General features: G+C 35.3%; 2 protein-coding genes across 3 annotated transcripts; one reads left to right on the plus strand and one right to left on the minus strand.

The window, feature by feature from the left end:
- Positions 1 to 1,465: 1,465 nt before the first annotated feature.
- Positions 1,466 to 8,619, minus strand: LOC112022507 (serine/arginine-rich splicing factor SR34A). 2 transcript variants are annotated; one of them, XM_024055118.2, is made up of 14 exons: positions 8,416 to 8,619; positions 6,291 to 6,564; positions 6,014 to 6,133; positions 5,327 to 5,392; positions 5,141 to 5,215; positions 4,916 to 5,060; positions 4,705 to 4,751; positions 4,553 to 4,610; positions 3,798 to 3,847; positions 3,660 to 3,716; positions 3,028 to 3,197; positions 2,862 to 2,933; positions 2,725 to 2,767; positions 1,466 to 1,750 (listed from the first exon to the last, which is right to left on the minus strand). In XM_024055118.2, the coding sequence occupies exons 2-14, from the start codon at positions 6,339 to 6,341 to the stop codon at positions 1,730 to 1,732; spliced, it is 975 nt and encodes a 324-aa protein (XP_023910886.2). In that variant the 5' UTR covers positions 6,342 to 6,564; positions 8,416 to 8,619; the 3' UTR covers positions 1,466 to 1,729. The 2 variants fall into 2 exon arrangements, with proteins under 2 accessions (XP_023910886.2, XP_023910887.2); XM_024055119.2 differs by lacking the exon at positions 6,291 to 6,564 and having other exon boundaries at positions 8,416 to 8,618.
- A 1,735-nt stretch (positions 8,620 to 10,354) lies between these two features.
- On the plus strand, positions 10,355 to 20,745 carry LOC112022496 (uncharacterized). The gene is made up of 17 exons (XM_065767820.1): positions 10,355 to 10,712; positions 11,185 to 11,269; positions 11,611 to 11,713; positions 11,859 to 11,943; positions 12,737 to 12,823; positions 12,949 to 13,019; positions 13,278 to 13,389; positions 13,557 to 13,820; positions 13,979 to 14,010; positions 15,736 to 15,817; positions 15,906 to 16,082; positions 16,164 to 16,217; positions 17,131 to 17,223; positions 17,305 to 17,370; positions 19,051 to 19,097; positions 19,424 to 20,134; positions 20,308 to 20,745. The coding sequence occupies exons 1-17, from the start codon at positions 10,596 to 10,598 to the stop codon at positions 20,684 to 20,686; spliced, it is 2,565 nt and encodes an 854-aa protein (XP_065623892.1). The 5' UTR covers positions 10,355 to 10,595; the 3' UTR covers positions 20,687 to 20,745.
- The last annotated feature ends 264 nt before the right edge of the window (positions 20,746 to 21,009 follow it).

Consider the following 21,009-nt stretch of genomic DNA (forward strand, 5'->3'; position numbering starts at 1 on the left):
CAAGTCACATTTTTCCTAAACTTCAAAATAAAGCAATGTCTCGTCTTCAAATATTACTAATAAGCACTCCTTCCCATGGTGTCAATTCTTATACTATTTTTGAGAATTTTTCACACTTACAATGTTGCTTCCATGATTGCCTTACTTTAAAAATGAGATTAGATGAAATTATTTTGAGTGTTTAGAGCAATCATTTAATACTCCAAAATTCATTATACCAACACATTTTTTTATAGTTAATAAGTTCGAAACAATCACCAAAACCGCTTTTATAAGACTCTCTATAATTTTATGGTTAGTAGTGTGTCTCATGCTTGACTGAATGAAAAATTAATTCGTGTAGTAATAAGTAATTTAATTTAATTTAATCTCACTTGAATTGCTTTCGAAAATTGCCTACATATCCCTTAATATTGCCCTTAGAATTTAAGTAAAAGTTAGATTGACTTGATTTTAATCATACAAACATATAATGAAGAAGAAAGAAACCATATTTTATAATCACTATTAATCTAAAATTGTTGCCCTAATTGCTATGACTAGAAAAAATTTTGCCCTAAACCTAAACTATTAATTTTGTTGCTGATCTCCCTCAACATTAAAAAAATATAAGTCAATTTCTTTCTTAAACTTTCTCTATAATCTATATTAAAATCTTAACACAATGTCCTTATTGAAGAGAACTAAAGGCTCAAATCCCTCCTTCCCCTATTGCCGTAACTATCAAATTATTAAAAAATAAATTGTACATCTAACATGTACCCCCTTTACTAGATCAATTATATTACAAATTTTAATGGCGAAGAGGCCCAAAGATGAAATCGACTTGGTTCTAAAAATTCAACAAGTTCAGAACCGAAATTGGCACAAACAATTAATCAATATAAGGGACAAAATTAACACAATGACCAAAATGAATTTTATCAAAAATTTGAGGACCTAGTAAGTAATTTTATCTTTAATAAATAATAAATAAATAAATAATTTGAAGACTACTTTAAAAAGTTTCCCATGCCTACTACTACCCACTTAACTATAACACATTTTACTCGATGTTTGTTTGTCCACAAAAATTGTCCCTGCAAACACCCTGACCTGATACCATTTAACAACCAACCAACATCACAAGATAGAATGGACTTCAAAATCAGTAGAATCCCTTCAACAAGGATAAGAAACTAGATCATGTTCTGCCTTTTCAGGCCTAATTTTGAAAACCAGAGCCATTCACAAGCAAATAAAAAACAGATGCTTCAGATTTTTGAAACATCATTAATATTTTAAATAGATACCAGTGAGTGTGTTCATTTTCTTAAATGTTAAAGATATGCTAAAATCTAAAGCATTCATTACTCTGATAGAATTGTTCTTTTAAAAATACAAGATCTTAATCCTAATACTTAAAATACCGAGAAATTTAGACTTACAAACCATAGCAAGTGCCATAAATAACAAGTCACAGATCTCCATGATAGTAGCCTCAATTATTACTTAAAAAACAAAACGTACACATACCTTGCAGATTGTAGCTCAAATAAAAAGAAAACTGCAAAATAACTGGTTTGCAATACTACAATACTACATACTTCGAAAAGTATCAAGCCATGCAAACCATAGCTAATTTAGATCAAGACAAGCCATCAAATAAGTGCACTCAAAAATCGATTTAAAGCTTTCCCCTCAAACTCTACCAGTTTCTGGAGTAGTTTGGACGTTACTTGCATAGAAATCAGCCACTACCAGACCGTGCCTGAAAAGAGATTAAGCTTAAATAAGATTTCCAGAATATTTTAACAAGTAATTTTATACTTAAAAAGTTTCAAAAATGTAGAGTCCATCCTTCCTCCTCTTTCCAATCACTAGGAAGCTTAATTATTTCAAATTTTAAGCATGAAGACTGGTCTTGGAGGTAAAGAAAGACACGTGATGCACAGAGAAACTGTCTATTTATTTTGTTCAACAAAAACATAGCAAAAAACAAACATAAAAACCATTGCAATTACTCATTAAAATAGGAACAACTTTGAACCCAAAAAAGGCTGAAATGGGAACTGAGAAATTGTCTGTTACATCTTCTTCTATCCAAACATGGGGGTAAAAAAATCTAAATCCATAACATTACTCATTAAAATAGGAACAACTTCAAACAAAAGAGAACAAGAAAAACGGTTTCTGAATTCTGCAACATGACAATTCTTTTTAAGGGAACAGCACCAAAAATTACTGAAAAAGGAACTTATGAAACATGAGAAACATGGAAAAGATAGGTTTTTCGTAAAATGAGGCTCCTATACATGGGGTATTGCTTTGTCTGGAGGGAGAGAATGGAGAGGTGGGAGACAACTCCCCCACTTGCAGGGAAAAATGCAAGGAGTTAATCCCCACAAGACATTCAATCTGTCGAAAGTTGGATGGGTTCAAGGTCCTTCCCCTTCTCCCTTCCCATCTCTCAACCTCCTACCATAGTGTACATAACTAAAACATACTGGAAAATTCTCAGTGCAGAGTTATATCCTAGACGACATGATTTGTATGCTATCCAGTTTAAGTAAGTTCGAATATAATAATACCAATTTCATTGACTTTTATAAGCACATCCAGAGATCACACTGCAATATCTTATCTACACATGCACAGATGTATCTCAAAACGGTGATCTACGAAAAAGGTATGTGAGGCACACAAAAGCTATAATTTCATCACTTAATCCTGAAGTTTAATTACCTGGCGGGGAGATCCTGACCTAGATCTTGATCTTGATCTTGGCCTGCATATTTTAACAATCAACATCATCATTAGAGGTAAGATAAGAGGAGCAGAAAAGGCCATAATATAAGAGAATGTAACCAAATGCCAGATACCTGGAAGGTTTGACAGGAGATGCAGATCTGGATCTTGATACCGACCTAGAAATAGACCGCTCCAATGATTTACTGCAGGGAAAAAAAGGACAGATTCCCAGATAATAAGAATATTCAAGACACACAAAAAAATTAAAAAGGAAAGAAAGAGGACAAAAGTCAGTACCTCCGGTCCCTTCTTACACTTCGGCTACGGCTACGGCTACGGCTGCGGCTGCGGCTACGGCTACGGCTACGGCTACGACTGCGACTGCGACTGCGACTGCGACTGCGACTGCGACTTCGGCTTCGGCTTCTACTACGACTTCTTGGGGGACTGCCCTCATATTTCTTCACCTGCATCAGTTGAAAATAGAAACAAACAACAGCAAAACAGTAAGCATTTTACTCCAAGTTATATACATCTAATCTGCCCTACACCACTCAATAAAGCTTAATCGAACACTGTTTTACATCAAAAACTGGGGAAACAAAAGTGTAGGATTTATTAATCAACTTAAAGTGAGAAAGGAGCATTTTTCAAAGATACAACCAAGCAATTCATTAAAGATCATTAAACAACTCACAAGCATCCATAGATTTAAATAGAAACTGCTACTGAAATTTTGGCCTCTAAATTTAAAAAAGTTTCATTTACATCCCTAAACATTCTAATTTTGAGCAACTTAGTCCTTCCCATCCAAATTGATACATCACCAATTTGGGAGAGACTTGAAACATACCTACAAGGACCCAAAACATAGTTTAGCCTAATAACAATCCCACAAGATTATTAAAATGGCAGAAACGAATGGTTACCCGAATATAAGCTCTTGCCCAAGGATTTCTGAATTCAGTGTCATCAAGTTTCCGAATCTGAAAAGCAGACACGTCACCTATCATATTTAGACCAAAGCACGTATGCAACAAACCAAATGATTTCTCCCAACAACGTACAGCATATTTCATGTCATCATAATTTGTGTAATCCACAACGCCAAAAGTCCCTGGAGAGAGATCAATTCAATATCATTAGTAATCAATCCAAAGTTTAAAGATATCATTAATCATGTCAATTCAGCGGGAAGACGAATGGTAATCCTAACCAGTGCACTAAAAACTATCAAGAAGTTAAATGCATCATTTAAGCATATTATTAAGAAAATTTCATAATGAATATTATATGCTACAGCAACAGACATCTTAATAAGCTATAATCACTAAACATGCATTGGCAATCTCCAATGTCCTGTTTCACCCCCTTATAGCAGCTATACAGACAAAACAGAAGAACATGGCATCAACCCACCAAATGCAAACCATAGACATCAAGCATAGGCCATGTAAACTTTTGTTCAAAATAAATTATGAGACATGCTAATTTTTTGCCATAAGAAAATTTGCACTTTCAACAAACATAATGAGTTAGTCTCACAACTATTTGCATATCTGAAGCATATCTGTATTTCCACATAAAAAGAGGAAATGATTTTTTCTTAAAACAGGTAACTACACAGGCAGCCAGTGGATCTTTAACCCACAACATCATCCTCCAACTTACTCTTTTAAAGAAAAAGAGGTGTAATTTAAGCTAGAGCTCATTTGCCAGAGGAAATGAAAATTGACCATCAAACTCATAAGAACCATATAAATCGAATAGCAATTTTAGATAGATACATATTTTAGATACATATTTTAGATAAAAGGAATACCTTCACCATCACGGGACACCTCAGCAAAACATACATCGCCAGCTTTTCGCATATGATCCTGAAACCGATTGACCAATAAGGTTACCAACACAGCAGCATGAAAAAATAAATAAAAAATCTGCAAATCACTTTTTAATATAAAAATTCCACACCTTCAAATCTTGCCAGGAAGCAGAAGAAGGGAGCCCGCGAACAACAACTGTAAAACAAAAATAAACATGCATCAGAACCATTAAAGTGTGCCAAAAATAAACCAAATCAAAAGATATAAAAATCCTAGCACAGTTTCATGCACAAAACTTTCCCATCACATTCTCCTAAACCCTTTTAGTCACAAAAGAAATATTCTCCTAAATTATACACCTCGATATTCAGAATGGCGTGAGATACCAAATCGGCTCCCACCGCCCCCTCCCCCATCACCACTCCTACCACCACCACCACCACCACCATAGCTACCTCGACGATCGCTTGAAGATGGACCCCTACCACCATGGGCAAGTTCAACCTGCATAAAGGCAAATGACAAATTAGTCAAGGAATAAGAAAGCAAAGTACCCCAATAAAACTAATTGGTGATCTTATTACCCTTAAACGACAACCATCAAAGTTATAGCCATCACGACCCTTGATCGCATCTTCTGCATCCCGGGCATTATCAAACTAACAAAACAAAAAAAAAATTTAAAAAAAAATTAATAAATTAATTAATTGAAGACAAAAATAAATTACGTTTTGAATATATCCAGTCAAAATCCAAGATGCAAAGAGTACCTCCACGAAACAATAACATGGAGGGCGGGGTGGAATCTTCAATTCAATGTCTAATATACGGCCATACTGCAAAGGTAAAATCAACATCATAGAGCTATGTCAGTCCAACTATTAAACAGCCATATTTTAACATACGATTATGTAGAACCATGTCTTTAATAAGTTGATTCTTAAAAAAAAAATATATATATATATATATCTCTCTCTCTTTAATAAGTCATGTAGAACCATATTTAATATGATAAATTTAAATTGTTCCAAGAAAAGAAATCCTTTTGTTGGTCCAAAGGCTAGAGAATGCCAACACAACTGAAGGGAAGACCTTAACTATATGAGCCTCCTACAGCCAAATCCCATACACTTCTACAACTATTAATGTCTTTCAAATGAGGGCATCAGATGAACAGCATAAGCATTATGTTGTCTCCCAGTATTCAAATCCTAAGATAGTATTAATGTTAACATATAAGCACATGAACAAATGTGCATAATCCCGAGCAGAAATTCAGATACCGAACAATTTTTCAAATAACAATGATTTTATGGGAATTTAATTAACCGGACACATTTAAATGGGAACTTCTTAGGATTAAAATGAGACATAGGAGAACACAGACAATTCACCCCAAAACTAATGAAACTTTGAGTACCAGAAAAAAATCATAGCATAGAAAAATCCAACCAAACCTTGTGAAATAGATCTTCAACTTCCCATTCTCTTATATCTGAGGGCAGGTTGCCTACATAGATTGTGCGAGAAAAACGACCACTCATATTTGGCACTTGAAGATTGTAGAAGATTATACACTGCATAAAGAAGATGACATGTCATAATTAAAGAAAATTCTCTCAATTTCTAAAATAAAGTCTTCCTATATATTGCGATGTCCAATTATCATCAGCATGTACTATGTTGACGATATCAAAAGGAAAGGAAAACCAAAACCAAAACAATGAAGCAAACCAAGAGAGCAATCCTCGAGGTGAGCCGTGCTCCACAAGCTCCATTGCTCATTTGCTCCAAGATGCTCCAATGCTATAATAATATTGAAATAAAATTTGATCTCCTCATCCTCTCCAGAATTTTAGCACATGTACAGATCTTCTGAGAGTGAGCAAGAATCTCCAATAGTCCAATTATAAAAAATAATACCCATAACTCCACCCTGATTCTCCCACTCCCTCTCTATATCCCTATGTATGATTGCAATGCTCATATTTGTCCAAGCGCTTGCCATCTATCATAAAGAAAGCATTGGTGTCATGAGATCAAGTAAGATTGACATATATTTAGGTATTTACCTTACTCAGCTCGCTTTAACAGCATTGAAAAAACAACCCTGGAAAATACTTAATATAGCCCCTAGTTCACTAATCATCGTTTAGTGCAACTTCATGTCCAGGGAAAAGGAGTGGGCATAGATGTCTTCAGCCTCTCTCATGGAACGTTTAATAATATATGTATTTATATACTTAAATCTTTCATGGCAAGAATCATGATCGATACCCATGTTTCAGTTTTCTTACCTCTTGTTAGTTAAAATATCTTTTCATGAAGTTTCATCCAGGAAGAGGAGAAGGCAAAAATCATAGCGGAAAAAAAAAGGGGGGGGGGGAAGGGAGGAGGAGGCTATTCATGGAGGGAATCCTCATTGATACTCCTCCAAGTTCCAATTTTTTATAAAAAATCAGGCAAAACCAGTCTTGAAGCCATTTGCTTTTAACACAGACACAAATAAATATAAACAGATACTATTTAACAAGAAAACTAACTACATTGAAGATAAATCCTTTAACCTCCATTCTAATAGTACACTTAGCCAATTACAAGTACAATCAAAAAGCAAATTAAAATTAAAAATTTGATAAAATCCCATATATGAGTTAGATTAGAATAGAAACAGGGCCATTTTGTTTCACACTCGCACATTCTTTGGTGGCACAAATTTCTCCTCTGAAATAAATTATCGCAAAAATTTGAGTTCACCACTTACGAAATGGGAAAAACAAAGTATGCTCAACACCAAAAAGGAAGTGATGCCAAATATAACATACAAAACGACCCACCACATGAGGAATCTTATATGTTCCACTGACATCAAGAACCTCGTTATGAATACACTAGCTGTCATCAATTGAACCATAACATTAGCAACACAGAAACTTTACTCTTCAGACTCATTGCAGTCCAAATACCAGGGAAAAAAAAAAGCCCATTAATTGTCTTCAACAACCATAACTGACAACCCATTCCTCTCTGACATGAGGACCAATGCCACCTCTTGCCTCTCTCTTCCCCACGACCCACCCCAACCAGTGATAGGAAAAATGCAACCAAACAACAACAGCCTCATCAACGAGCATAGAGCCACCATCTTCACTAGCATTCCAATCCCTCATCAACATTACCATTGGGCTTGAAAAGAAAGGGAGAGAGAGACTGGAGGCTAGGAAAGGTGGTCGCAGCTATACTGATTGGTAAACTATTTTAGAATTAATTGATATTCTTAGCCCCATTTTGGGTTTAGATAGAAACAGAGAACAGAGAATTTTGGGTTTCATGTTCTCCATCAAAACAAACAGACGGAGTTTTAGGGTGCATTTGGATAAGCTGTTTTGTAAAAAAGCTATAAGAAGTTGCTGTTGCAAAACAGAGTTTTGGGTTTTAAAAACATGCTTTTAGGCTCCCAAAACAGTCTAACCAAACGGAGTTTTAGTATGTTTCAACAAAGCATTCACAAAAATCTCACTTTCCATGAGGCAGACTATAAAAGAGTGATTGTATAATAAATCACCACCATGTCTGTGTGCCATCAAAACCCATTTCGGTCTTGCAAATCTTTTAAAAATACCAATACCTCATTTATCCAATAACATCAATTTTTTACACAAAATCTACCAATCAAAACCCAATATACATAAGAAAGACTTCGCTGAGCACAATATACCAATGCTCCGAGCAATTGAAGCTAGACCCACTTAGGAATTCCACTTTTTTATTTAAAAAATCTTAACTTTCAAGCTTAATCATCAAAATTAGCACACACTTACACGCCAAACAAAAAATAATAATTGGAGGAACACAATACCGAAGATTTTGATTTGAGCTGAGCTGCAACGGCTACGAGCAAGTGGCACGTGTCCCTCCCTCCCTCCGCGTAGCGAGCTCCTGTGACTGAGAGTGGAGAGAAAGAGCAATGGGTTTTGTAGCTCCGAAGTCTGATCTTCTTTTTGTTTTGCTTTAGGTTTTGAGCTAGAGGAAATCGATGGTATTTTGATATATAAATGCGTCTGAATTGAATTGGGCTCTTTGAGTTTTGAAGGTGTGTGAGAGCGTCTTGGTTGATACTGCTGGATCTGGATCTGGATCTGCTGCTTGTTTGGATTTGGGGCCCTTTTGTATTTGGGCCGAATTTGGATTAAGGTGAAGGTTTGAGACGAACCATTTGGAATTCATATGTCAATCTCACATGCATATTGTATAGCATGAGACAGGCGCGTATGAAAGTCTTGTCTATTTAAGATTTTTTTAGATAGTGCTTATTTTGTTGAAAACTAGTTTTTAAAACGTATTAGTGCTACGGTGAGTCTATTTCCTATATTTTTCATTTGTTGGCTGGGTCATGGATAGTGTTATAAGACCTAGTGCTTAAACGCAAAATAAGCGTTAGGCAAATGAACGCTTTAAGGGCCAAGATTTTTTGTTTTTTGTGTAGAGGGGGGAGGGGATTGTGCTATGCTAACTCATTTAAAACCTTATATATCTAGTTTAACTCGTACAATTTGGACTGGAACTTGGATTTATTCAGCTTTAAATCATGATACTTAAATGTGGACACTCACAATTTCACTTGGAAAGTTGTGACAAATGTTGTGAAGTTTTTTTTTTTGCCTAGTTCTTCATATTAACACTATTATTATCAACGCACACTCTTGATGTGTTGATTACTTCACAAGTATAAGTGTTTATGGGGTATGGGTGGAAATGGCTAACCATCCATAAGTATCAATGCTTGTGAGGTGCGAGGAGAAATGGCTAGGGTTCAAGTCTATGAGAGGGATCTTCACACACATAAAGATTTTAGTAGAGATGTTTACCAAACCGCACAAACTGCAAAAACCATACCAAAATCGCCCACAAAATGGCATAACAGCACCACACCACAAGTAATAGTGCATTGTACCACACTACACCGCATGGTATAGTGCAGTTTGCAGTTTTATGATAAGAAAACCACACCACACCATACCCTCTCTATATATTAATATATTTATTTATTTTTAATATTAAATATATTATTAATAGTTTAATAACCCTAATTTTCAAAAAAAAAAAAATGTTTAATAACTCTAGCAAGTGTTGACTAGAAAAGCCAACTCAAAATAAAGAAAAACTAGCTTAATAATTTAAAACTTGGTAAAAAAAAAAAGTGAAAAATTAGTTTTGGACTGAGCAGGAATAGCCCAAAATTTGGAAAAAAATATTGACTTAAATCTGCATCTTATACATAGTATCGCACGAAACTGCAAAAATGAGGTGTGGTGCGGTTATGGTTTTGGCTAAACTCTAAACTATACTGCATCGCACCGCACCGCACATATGACTGCAAAAACAAGATGCAGTGCAATTATGGTTTTAGCTAAACTGCACTGCAAAGTGCGGTGTTAAAAATGACTCAAAAGCGCATTGCACCACACCGCAAACACCCCTAGATTTTAGATTAGGTTAGAGTAAAATTTATAAGTGCTTGTGGGGTGCTCGTGGAAATGGCTAACCATCTATAAGTATCAGTGCTTATGGGGTGCAGGGAGAAATGGCTGAGGTTCAAGTCTCTGAGAGGGATCTTCACACACATATAGATTTTAGATTAGGATAAAGTAAAATTTATATCTTGTAATAAAAAAAAAAAACAATTAAAAACCTACTATTTTATTTTTTGTTATTCTTAGTAATTTTCAAAAATCAACTTGTATTTTGGATAAATAAATAAACAAAGAAAACAAAACAAAACAAAGGGGAAAAATTTTAAAACCAAAGTTTTATTTGAGCTTAGAGGATTCGAACTAGGGTTTTTGGCGCTTCATCTTCTCCAAAACTCAAAAAACACACTCTCTTCCCGATTCGATCCTTAGATCTCCAACTCCCTCTGCTTCGTCTTTTTTTTTCTCAGCTCCCGGCTACAGTCAAATTTCCCTCCAAACTCACAAACCCACACACTCTCTCACTCACAATTCACAGTTCACAGTTCAAAAGTTCACAACAACAGCTATGGCCTCGCGCTTCCAGGCCATTCCACTGGTGGCGTCGCCGTCCTACCCCAACGCCGTTGCCTGGTCCGACGAGAACCTCATCGCCGTCGCTTCCGGTCACCTCGTCACCATTCTGGTACCACTTTTTCTCACTATTTTGCTTTTTTTGCTTTTTTTCGTGTTAATTAAAAAGCTTGATGCTTTGGCTATGAAACGCAGTAAAAACCATAATTGAACGTTATTCCACTTCTGGGTTTGTTTCTAAAGTTGCAAATTTTGGTTCTTTAAGCCAAAAGGTACTACTTTTTGTTCAATGTTAGCTAAATGTTGCATGTATATTTTGCTGTTTCTGCTTCATAAATCTAAAAATTTAAACTTTTTTGTTTTTGTTTTTGTTTTTTACTCATTATGAGAAAATTAGCATTCTTCAGAATTATGTATAAATCATATACCAATTGATATTGTTGCGGATATACATATATTCACTTAAAGCTGATTAATGGGTTCGTAATTAAGATTACACTGGAAAATTGTTTCAAGGGACTACTTTTATTGTAAATAAGCATTGAATTCTCTCTGTTTGATTATATATATTTGTTTGTGCTCAGAATCCAGCATCACCTTTTGGACCGCGAGGCCTTATCTCAGTCCCCAATAGTGAACCTTTTCCAATTGGAGTTATTGATAGAAAAGGTATGTATCATTTGAATTGTGAATTCTTATTACAATTTTGTGACTTGTTGGTGAACCAGTAGTTACAAACAAGCATTTTTCAATGTACTTCTTCTTGATCACCCATTGGGGGAATCTAGACCATTTGTGGGACTTTTTTTTAACATTCTTGATCAACTGGTGAATTTTGTAATTGTTATGGTTTAACATGTGGATAATTAATGCCTTATAGAAGTTTTGATAGGCCTGTACAACTCACAAACTTTCTCAATGTGTAATGGTATCGGTATATTTTGTCAAACAGATTCAGTATTTTCATTGTTAAAGCTTCATTTACATTTTATATATTGAAATATTTGCAGATTTATTCTCTGGGTGCTTGTTGCCCAACTGTTTATCTCGGGATCGTCAACCTTGTGTTCGATCAGTATCATGGTCACCACTAGGAATGGCTCCTAACTCAGGGTAAGAACTTCAGTTTCTGCTAACTGTTTGATGGCATTTCCCTTGTGTGTACTTCTCTTGTACGCTGTTTAACTTATATTATGTATATTATTGGATGACAACATCTTGTAAAAACTAATTGTGTTTTCAAGTTAACTTGGTACAGATGCTTGCTGGCTGTTTGTACAGCAGAAGGACGTGTGAAGCTTTATCGTCCACCATTTTGCGACTTTGGTGCTGAATGGATAGAGGTATGAATTAGTGAATCACTTCTTGATGCTGACATTGGAAATGATAGTAAATGTGCATATGATCTGAAATTGGAAGATTCTTGGCTTCTGGAGCCATAGAGAATTGAAATGTTTCAAATTCAAATGTAGATATTCCCTATTACCAGCTCGAATGTTGTCATTATCTTAAACTGCTGAAATGGAACAATAATTTTTACTCTTGGCTCCAGATTCTAGGGAAATTGTCCCATTCCAAATGAATGTGTGAAAAGAAAACAATCCTATATAAGTTTCAAGAGAAAGAAGGTGTTTTCACAATGTTTTTGAATGCTTCCTTTTATATTGAAGTTTTCTGGTTATTTTAATTCTCTATCTGATGGCTAATTGCAGTACACTCATTCATCACCTGTAGTATTATATGAATATGATACATATATCATATGCAACATACTCTATTATTACAATATTATTCCATGACACTTAATAACAATTTGATTTTCTTACCATATTCCCCCCCCCCCCCCTCTTCCACTCCCTCTCTCTGTATATTTATCTGTTGCTTGTGCTCATTGACTCTTGTGTAAAGCAATTCATTAACATATGAACCTACATATATATATATATATATATGAATGTTTCTCATGCTTTTCTGGTCACCATATAGAAATTTAACTTTGAAACTAAGTTGTTTCTCTCCATTTTTTTTTCCCTTCATTATTGAATAACAGTACAAAAAATTTTTTACAGTTGTTTTCCTGTTATATATGTGAAATTATTTGCATAAATAATTTTCTTTCCTGCCGAGTTTCCTCAGGTTATGGATATATCAGACAGGCTTTATGAATATCTCACAAGCATCAGCTTCGGGGAGTTAGATGTTTCTTGCCCAAATCATTCTGATGTAAGTACTTTCATGTACCAATTCAAGGGATGCCACTTTTCTTCTAACTTTTGCAAAATGATGTTAGTTGATATGTTTCCTGAGTTATATTTATAGTTCAATCACTTATCTGTGACTAAAAGCAGGCAACAGAAGACATACATGCAGAAGATCCGGCTAGTTTTATTTCCAAAAAAGAGCGTAAGCGAAGAAAAATGTATGTATTCTTTATAATATAAATACCTTTTTAAATATTAAAAAAAAAGAAATAAAGAGAAAATCCAATTGGATGTTTTTCTAGTAAATGAAGAACTTTTGTTTTCTTTGCTTGGACTCTTTTGAGCAGGTAGCAAAGTCACATATATGTCTGTCTTAATATTTGAAACCTACATGTTTAAATGTGTTTCATTTTCAGCTGTTTCTCTTTGTAAACAGTTTACTTAAGTTTGTCTTTGTTTTGATGAATTTGGTGCAGCAATAAGGGCTCTCAAACTACTGGGGACCAATTACCATGTCAAGGAAACAGTGAGAATTCCAATTCTAGCTCTGGCCCTTATATTGAGAGGGAGGGACAAGGATTAAAAGCGGTATGGCTTTTCTTATTCCCCGCGACACCCCCCCCCCCCCCCCCCCGCATTTATTGTTATTCTAGCATTTTGCCATTCCGAGCTTGAAACATTGGTTTGTCCTAATTTACGCAAATATTAAGTTCCTTTTGAAGCGTTATTTTTATTCATTATTACTCAATTTCCAGGTGTATAAACTTAGTTCTGACAAGCCGGAAGAAGGAAAGTTACATCATATTGGTCCTCTGTCTAAATGTAAAGCAAAGTCTCTCAATAAGATGCAAGAAAATTGCACGCACCCACATAAACTGCGGCGCAGTATGCTTCTCGCAATGCGATGCTATGGTCACTTGCAGTTGCATGGTCACCATTGCTGCAGTTGTCATCTAAACTCTGTTCAATTCCTCAAATTGGCTCATCTGTTTCTCTACTTGCAGTTGGTGGGAAGTCTGGTAAAATTTCATTATGGAGAATATATGTACCAGAATGTTACTCTATTGAGCATAGCAGGGTCCCAACTGCAAACATTGTTGGGCTCCTTGAGGCACACAATTCGTGGATTACATCAATCAGTTGGGCTTTTCTAACTTCTGATTCTTCAAACCCTCAGGTTTTATTGGCTACTGGGAGTTCTGATGGGAGGTGAGTTAGGTATGCAAGTATCATTTTTCAGTTTCACTAGTTTGTTAGTGCTATGCATTTTTTTATATTTGATTTAGTTTTTCTGTTTTTTTTTTTTTTTTGGGTGAATTTGCACCAGAGATGATTCTTTATCTCATTCATCTCTTCAAGTTAAGTGAAGCGATTTGAATGGTTTTAAGCAAAATTTCTGCTCCTCTCTCCCTCCCTCATGATTTTGTATTTTGAGCCTTATGAGATATAGGTGGTGCTTTAGATTTGTTGGTGTTATCTGTTTGATTTAGATTCTGTGTAGACTTGTGAGAAAAGTTGTCTCTCTGATTATCTGATTACTTGATATGATTCTCTAAATTTGTCTTGTTATATGTACAATGCTTGGATTTTATTTTATTTTTTTTTAAGTGAGTTTTGGCCTGAAGGGGAGTGATGCCGGTAGGGCCAAAAAAAATATTTTAATTTAGTTTATTTATTTTTGAAAAATCAATTGTATTTTATTTTAGGTGTTAGTAGTTAATTATATTATTAGTATTTTATTTCCAATAGTTGGATTTCCCAAGTTATTTAGAATTAGGTTTCCTGACTCAGTTAGAATAGGGGTTTAGTCCTAGTAATCTACAAAAGCACAATATTGTACTCCTATGGAGACAGATTATTTTGATGATGAATAAAATTCTCTTGGAATTCTCCCATTGATCTAGTGTTGAGGCAACCTTAGATGCTAGCTCCTAGAGGTTTTCTCTTGATTGGTGCTAATTCCAAGCAAGAGTAGCTGTTGACACCTAGGTTATCTATCATTTATTTTCTCATTTTGGTTTTGCCTGGCATCAGAAGGGAAAGGGGAGATTTGAACTAGTAACTTTTGCTTCATTAGTTGTGGTCCCCAACAAATTGTGTTACCACTTGGCGTTACCTCTACAATGTTAGCTGTAGCTGTTCAATTTAAATTATGGACATTCTGTGCCATGGAAACATGGAACATTTATCATAAATTTTGTTCATTGCGATGAAATTCTGAATCTTATCAATTTGTAACCAATTCTTTTTACATTAATCAATTGAATAGTTTGATGTGCACTCCAGAGGTGTTAGACACGTGTGTGTGCCTCCACTTCTCTGCTTATGACTGTTGGGATGCATAATGCATTGAGTAGGTGGGTTTTATGGGCTAAAGCCATGGGGAGTCCATCAACATTTTAAGGTTTCATTGTGAAGACTATTCTCTCCAAAAGCAGGATATTAGAGGTGTGGAGGTGGGTGCATTGGATTGTTGACCGTGCACTGTTTTCTTGATGGCAATTTTATGAACCAAGTACCAAAAATTTGCTACAACTGGGGCTATAAAAAAAGTACATTGTATAAGTATATTTATAACTATGTTACTTCTCAAAAAAAAAAAAAAAAAAGTAATGTATAAGTTTATAACTATGTTAACTTCCATCTTACATTTGCCAAAGCATATTTTTGCCTTGACTTGGTTAAATCAAGGATTTTTGGATTCTTTATTGCAATTGCTGGGTTTGCTAAAGAATGTTATGATGACATTCTCATATAAAGCTATTCATAAATGTTATGACCTGGATGTTCAAAGATGCATTCTTGTGTTCAATAGTTTTTTTCATCTTTTTACACCGTTTGAAATTTTAACATGAACTTCAAATTATTTCTGTGGAAGAAGTAATAGTAAAAAATGGAAATTAATTTCCAATTTTTCCATCACTGCTCTTTCAGTATGAGGATCTGGCTGGGCAATACTGAGGAATTGTTGAACACATCAGAAGTTGATCGCACTCCCTTTTTCCTATTGAAAGAGGTAGCTCTTATTTTTGGAAGTACCTTTTTTCTGCATATATTTTATATTACTGAATAAAATATGCTGATTTTTTTAAACTTCTAAATAGGTTATAACTGCTGATAGTATCCCAGTTTCGGTTCTTTCACTTAGTATGCCTGCTAAGTCCCTACATAAAATGCTCTTGGCAGTTGGCAAAGGATCTGGATCTTTTGAACTTTGGAATTGTGACATATCTGGCAGAAAATTTGATAAAATTGGCTCATTTGATGCTCATTACCATGCTGTAAGTTCTTTCTTCTTGATTAATCTTTAGATACATTACAATGTTAATTACTTAATTTTATTTGTTTATAAATTTCCCCAGGTCACAGACTTAGCTTGGGCATTTGATGGATGTTCTTTGTACAGCTGCAGCCAGGTATATTATTTCATAAAGTTAAGTTGCATTATAATATATTACTGTTAATGAACTAACTAGTTTATTTGATATTCCACATGCCTGATTTTTCCTATGTTGTAGTATGGAATCAGTTTTTGGTAGAAGTTACCCATCTCATTCTACCTAGTAGTCTTATCTGCAATCTTCTGCCTGTTATAAATTCTTATTATGCTGTGCTCAATCTATATAGATTGGTGAAGTAATTAATATCTCTGGCAGATTATTAGTCTATAATCCTTGCTTACAAGGTTTGCAACAAGAAATTAGTTGTTTGGGGAAGTCAGATTGTAGTAGTTTGATCTGTACCAAGTAAAACTGAAAAGTTACTTTATTGTCTTCAAATATTCCAAATGGGATAATCAATCAGATTACATTGAAATGTGTTCTCATGTTTGAGAAAGATTTCCTAATAGGCTAAACAGAAAAAAGAAAAAAAAGACGAGTATTTATGTGAACTTGTAAAGGAAGAGAAGTATGCTTGCCTTTTTCCACTTGAACAGGTCCTTAGTACCTCATATCATCTTCAGGATGTTCAGGGGGTTAATCTTTGCTGTTAGCAGAAATGAAAATCAATATTTACCAAGATTAATTTTCCACTTCAAAACATGAGATGATATGTCATCTACCAATGTAGATGTTAGGAGGCTTTACATGATTGGACTAAATTGAGCGTGTAACTTAATGGATATGTAAGCTCAATTTGATTTCAAAGTATTTTCAATCATATATGGACCGTGAATATAACAATGCATACTGCTATTTCTCTTCCTTTTCTTTTTGGCAATGGCATTGCAAACTTCATTTATATGCACTTTTTAGTTTTTACTGCTGCAGATTGGTTTCTAGTCTTTTATCGAATAATTTGACACCATTTTGTTTTAAATAATGGTAGGATAATTTTGTGCGCTGCTGGATTTTACGTGGCAGTTCTCTCCATGAAGTTCCCTTCCCTTCAAATACTCCCCGTCTTAGGAGCTCAACTGATGTATGTTGTTACCTTTTTTGGTCTCCTTTTCTTCCAAATGTTTTCTTTCAGTTCTTATAAAATGTGAAAAACTCTTTTCAGGTTCCAGATGTATTTATTTCATGCATGGGTTTGGCAGTGTCCCCCGGAAATCTTGTGCTTGTTATGGTATGATCTCTTTCCCCCATATGTATCTCATTAATTGCCTATTATAAACCCCAGTTCCACCTTTTGCATGTTCTGGGAAAATAGTCATTGTCGGACAACGTTATCTGTGTGTATTCTTAAAATGCTGGGTAAATGCTGTGAGTATAATGACTTGTATCACATGGATTTTTTTAACATGATATATTCTTTATCCCCTAATTGTTCTTGTCTGCCTCTTGACATGATCTGATTTTAAAAGGTTGATCTTGACATGTGATGTGATATGGGCCAGAAATTGTTGTGTAATTGTTGATCAACAAGGGAGCCTCCATTACGTTGGGAGCCTCAATTGTTGTTGATCAGAAATTGTTGTGGACCAACCTTGATAAAGCCTCCATATTAATCACAAAGAGATAAGGGGACAAGGGATCTCCCTGTCTCAAAACCTTAACCTCCTTGGAAATATGATATGATTGATATCCCGCCAAGAACCAATTAGGCTAATAGAAAATCTGGGAGAAATAATACAAACCCTGATCCAATGCACAAATTTGGGAGGGAAGCCAACTGATAGCAGACACATAAGATTAAAGTTCCAATCTAGAAAATCATAGGCTTTCCTCAAATCAGCCTTGATGGCACATGTGGCTATGCCATTTTTCCTATTATAGTGTTTCAGTGGCTCATGAGCTGGAAGAATATTTTCAGAGATATTCCTTTCAGATGTGAAGTAGGAAGTAATTGCTGAAATGCTCACTATAGGCCAGGAAACCTTGAAAAAATTAGCAGTGAAACCATCAGGACCAGGAGTTCCATCACTCCCCATGCTGAAAATTGTTTGCTGGATTTCTTGTTCTGTTACATCTCTAACCTATCTGCTCTTTGCAGTACCAGGAATTTGATCATTAACAAACCAGCAACAACCTCTATCATTTCACCTTCATTTACAGAGGTAGGAGAATCTAAGAATGCTTGATTTCACCCAACCACCGAGTTTCTGATGTCATCAGGAGCCTCCACCCTTATATCATCTGCATTAAGAAGACAGTTAATAGAATTTCTAGCCTGCCTGCCCTTAATAATGCTATGAAATAGTTGTCATTCCTTTTTTTATGTCATAATCATCACTGTATTTCTAATTTTGATATTAATAAATAGCATGATGCCTTTGACATGCACTTAGCATTGGAATGAATAAATTTGTATGGTAACTTAAAAATGTAGCCATTGTATGTTTTTAATCATTATTGAGATTGACTATAAATCTCACAAATCAGAATGTTGTCTTCTTATTAAGAGAGATCACAGACTCCTTTCTTGTTGTTTACTCTTCTAGGAGGGACTATTTGTTAATTGTGTTAGTTGCATGGTTTAAAGAGCTGACATCGACCATCTTTAATATGGGAGGATGATGGAAGGCATGATGGAGGTTACAATACTTGCCCTGTTGGTTGGGCAGTTATATAACCATCACTTGTATCTGTAGCTCTTTTTGTTTTTCATCTATTAATACTTGATATTAATATCTACATTGATGAAGATATGATGATAGAAACATATGTATTGTGCACTATATTCTAAAGAGCAAACATTTATAATTAATCTTTTCCCTCGTGTATACCTTCTGGGTATGTTAATTAGTTCCTCTTCTTCCATAAAATTTATTACTTATTAAAAAAAAAATTATTCCTAATCTTTCAGGTACGCAATTTGGATCTTGAACTATTGGATTCAATGTACCAGAAAAAGTAAGACCTTTTGTGTATTTTCTTTCTGAGCTACATTTATTGTGTTTTTGTGGGTGCAATCACGCACATGTGATGTGTGTGTGTGTGTTTGTGTGTAAGTTTGAGATTTGTTGAATTTTAACAATAGGATTGTGGAAGATTGGTGAATACAAAATTTATCAGAAAAGAAGCAAAGGAATGAAACTCAAATCAACATAATATATCCTTATTCCCTACTTCAAGTAGCAATAAAATGTGAAAAGGAAGAAGCTCACTGATGTTCCTTTAGAAAATGAAAAAAAAAAATTGCACGTTAGGAAATTGACATGTTTTACAAATGTTCACAGGGCTCAGAAGGCAGTTGTTGAGTTTTTCTGGATTGGAGGACAACAACAGGATCTTTTGTCAAAGGCTTCCCCCCTAGTTGATGTTGTGGAATTCCCTGCTTTTCCTGAGAAGGAATTGGCTTATTGGGAGTCCAATATTCTTTGGTCATTGAAACAATATGAACATTTGGATAAGCCTTTGGTTCTCTGGGACATCATAGCAGCATTATTGGCTTTCAAGCAGACTACATCAAAGTTTGTAGAACATATACTGCTTAAGTGGCTCTTATCTTCATATATTGGATACAACATGGATCTTTCTGCTGAAAAGATTTTGCCACTTGTCTCTATAAGATTATCAAAGATTAATTCTCGCAAGCTGCACCTCCTAACTATAATCTGTAGACGTGTAATGCTATCTGAGCTGAAGGCCGATCAAGTAAACAGTGAAGTGCAGAACTTGGAAGTATCACACGGAGCTGAAGGGGAACAAGTGCCTATGTGGACAGAGCTACTTCGCTGCAGTGAAAGAGAACTCCGTGAGAGGCTTGTGGGATTTGGTTTTTCTGCTTTTCTAAGTCTTAAGTCACATTCAACCATAACTGCTTCTCGACCTGGATATTGGTATCCTGTTGGATTGGCACAACTGGAGCATTGGGTTGCTCTTAATCATGAACGTGTACAGGATCAACTAAAAGTCTTGTCATCAGAAGTTGGAAGGCATGAGAAGAGGTACTCCTGCTCCTAGTCTATATGTTGCATATTTCTTGGTGTTCTCTGATTTATTAGGTTATTTTTGTTAGTTTAGTTGCTCTGATAAACAAATGACTTCAAGTGAATGATTGAAGTCCTTCTTCTACATATCATGCTTATCATCTTATCATGTGCTTTTCCTCAAACAACAGACTTGAATACAGTGAACATGAAGCGGCAGAGCAATGTAGCTATTGTTCAGCATCAGTTCCATTTGAATCACCAGAGGTTGGCTTTTGTCGAGGTGTAGAGAGTGATAGTGGCACTGGTCAGAGCCACAGACTACCAAGGTGTGCAGTTTCTATGCAGGTTTGCCCTACCACTCCATTATGGTTTTGCATATGTTGTAATAGATGGGGTTCCAGATTGGCACCTGAGACTCTTTTTTCAATGTCCGAATATCCTTTGGATTTCAAATCTTCAACCGAATCTTCTGTTCTAGAAGTACCCTCAAAACCTTTGTGTCCCTTTTGTGGGTTACTACTTCAGAGACGACAGCCAGACTTTCTACTTTCTGCATCACCTGTGTAAAAAGAATGTTCACCTCTATTTACATTGCTGTATTAGTTATTATAAAAGCTGTTTAATTCTGTCTTTTCCAAAGCAATGGCCCCAACTGCATGCATAGAGCTAGGCAGAATGAATTAGTATGTAGCATAGGGATAATAAACATACTGGAAGCAAAGTGGCATTTGATTATACATGAAAATGAGAAGAAATCTGGACTTGAAAGCTGTGAACGAAATATATAAGCCACACATCTCCAACCCTTAAGCCACACATCTCCAACCCTTTAGCCTAAGGGTGAGTTTGGTTCAGTTTTTTCGCTTTTGAGCATTTTGAAAAAGTGGTGA

The sequence above is a fragment of the Quercus suber genome, unplaced genomic scaffold, assembly GCF_002906115.3.
Source record: "Quercus suber isolate HL8 unplaced genomic scaffold, Cork oak 2.0 scaffold_851, whole genome shotgun sequence".
Lineage (NCBI taxonomy): Eukaryota > Viridiplantae > Streptophyta > Magnoliopsida > Fagales > Fagaceae > Quercus > Quercus suber.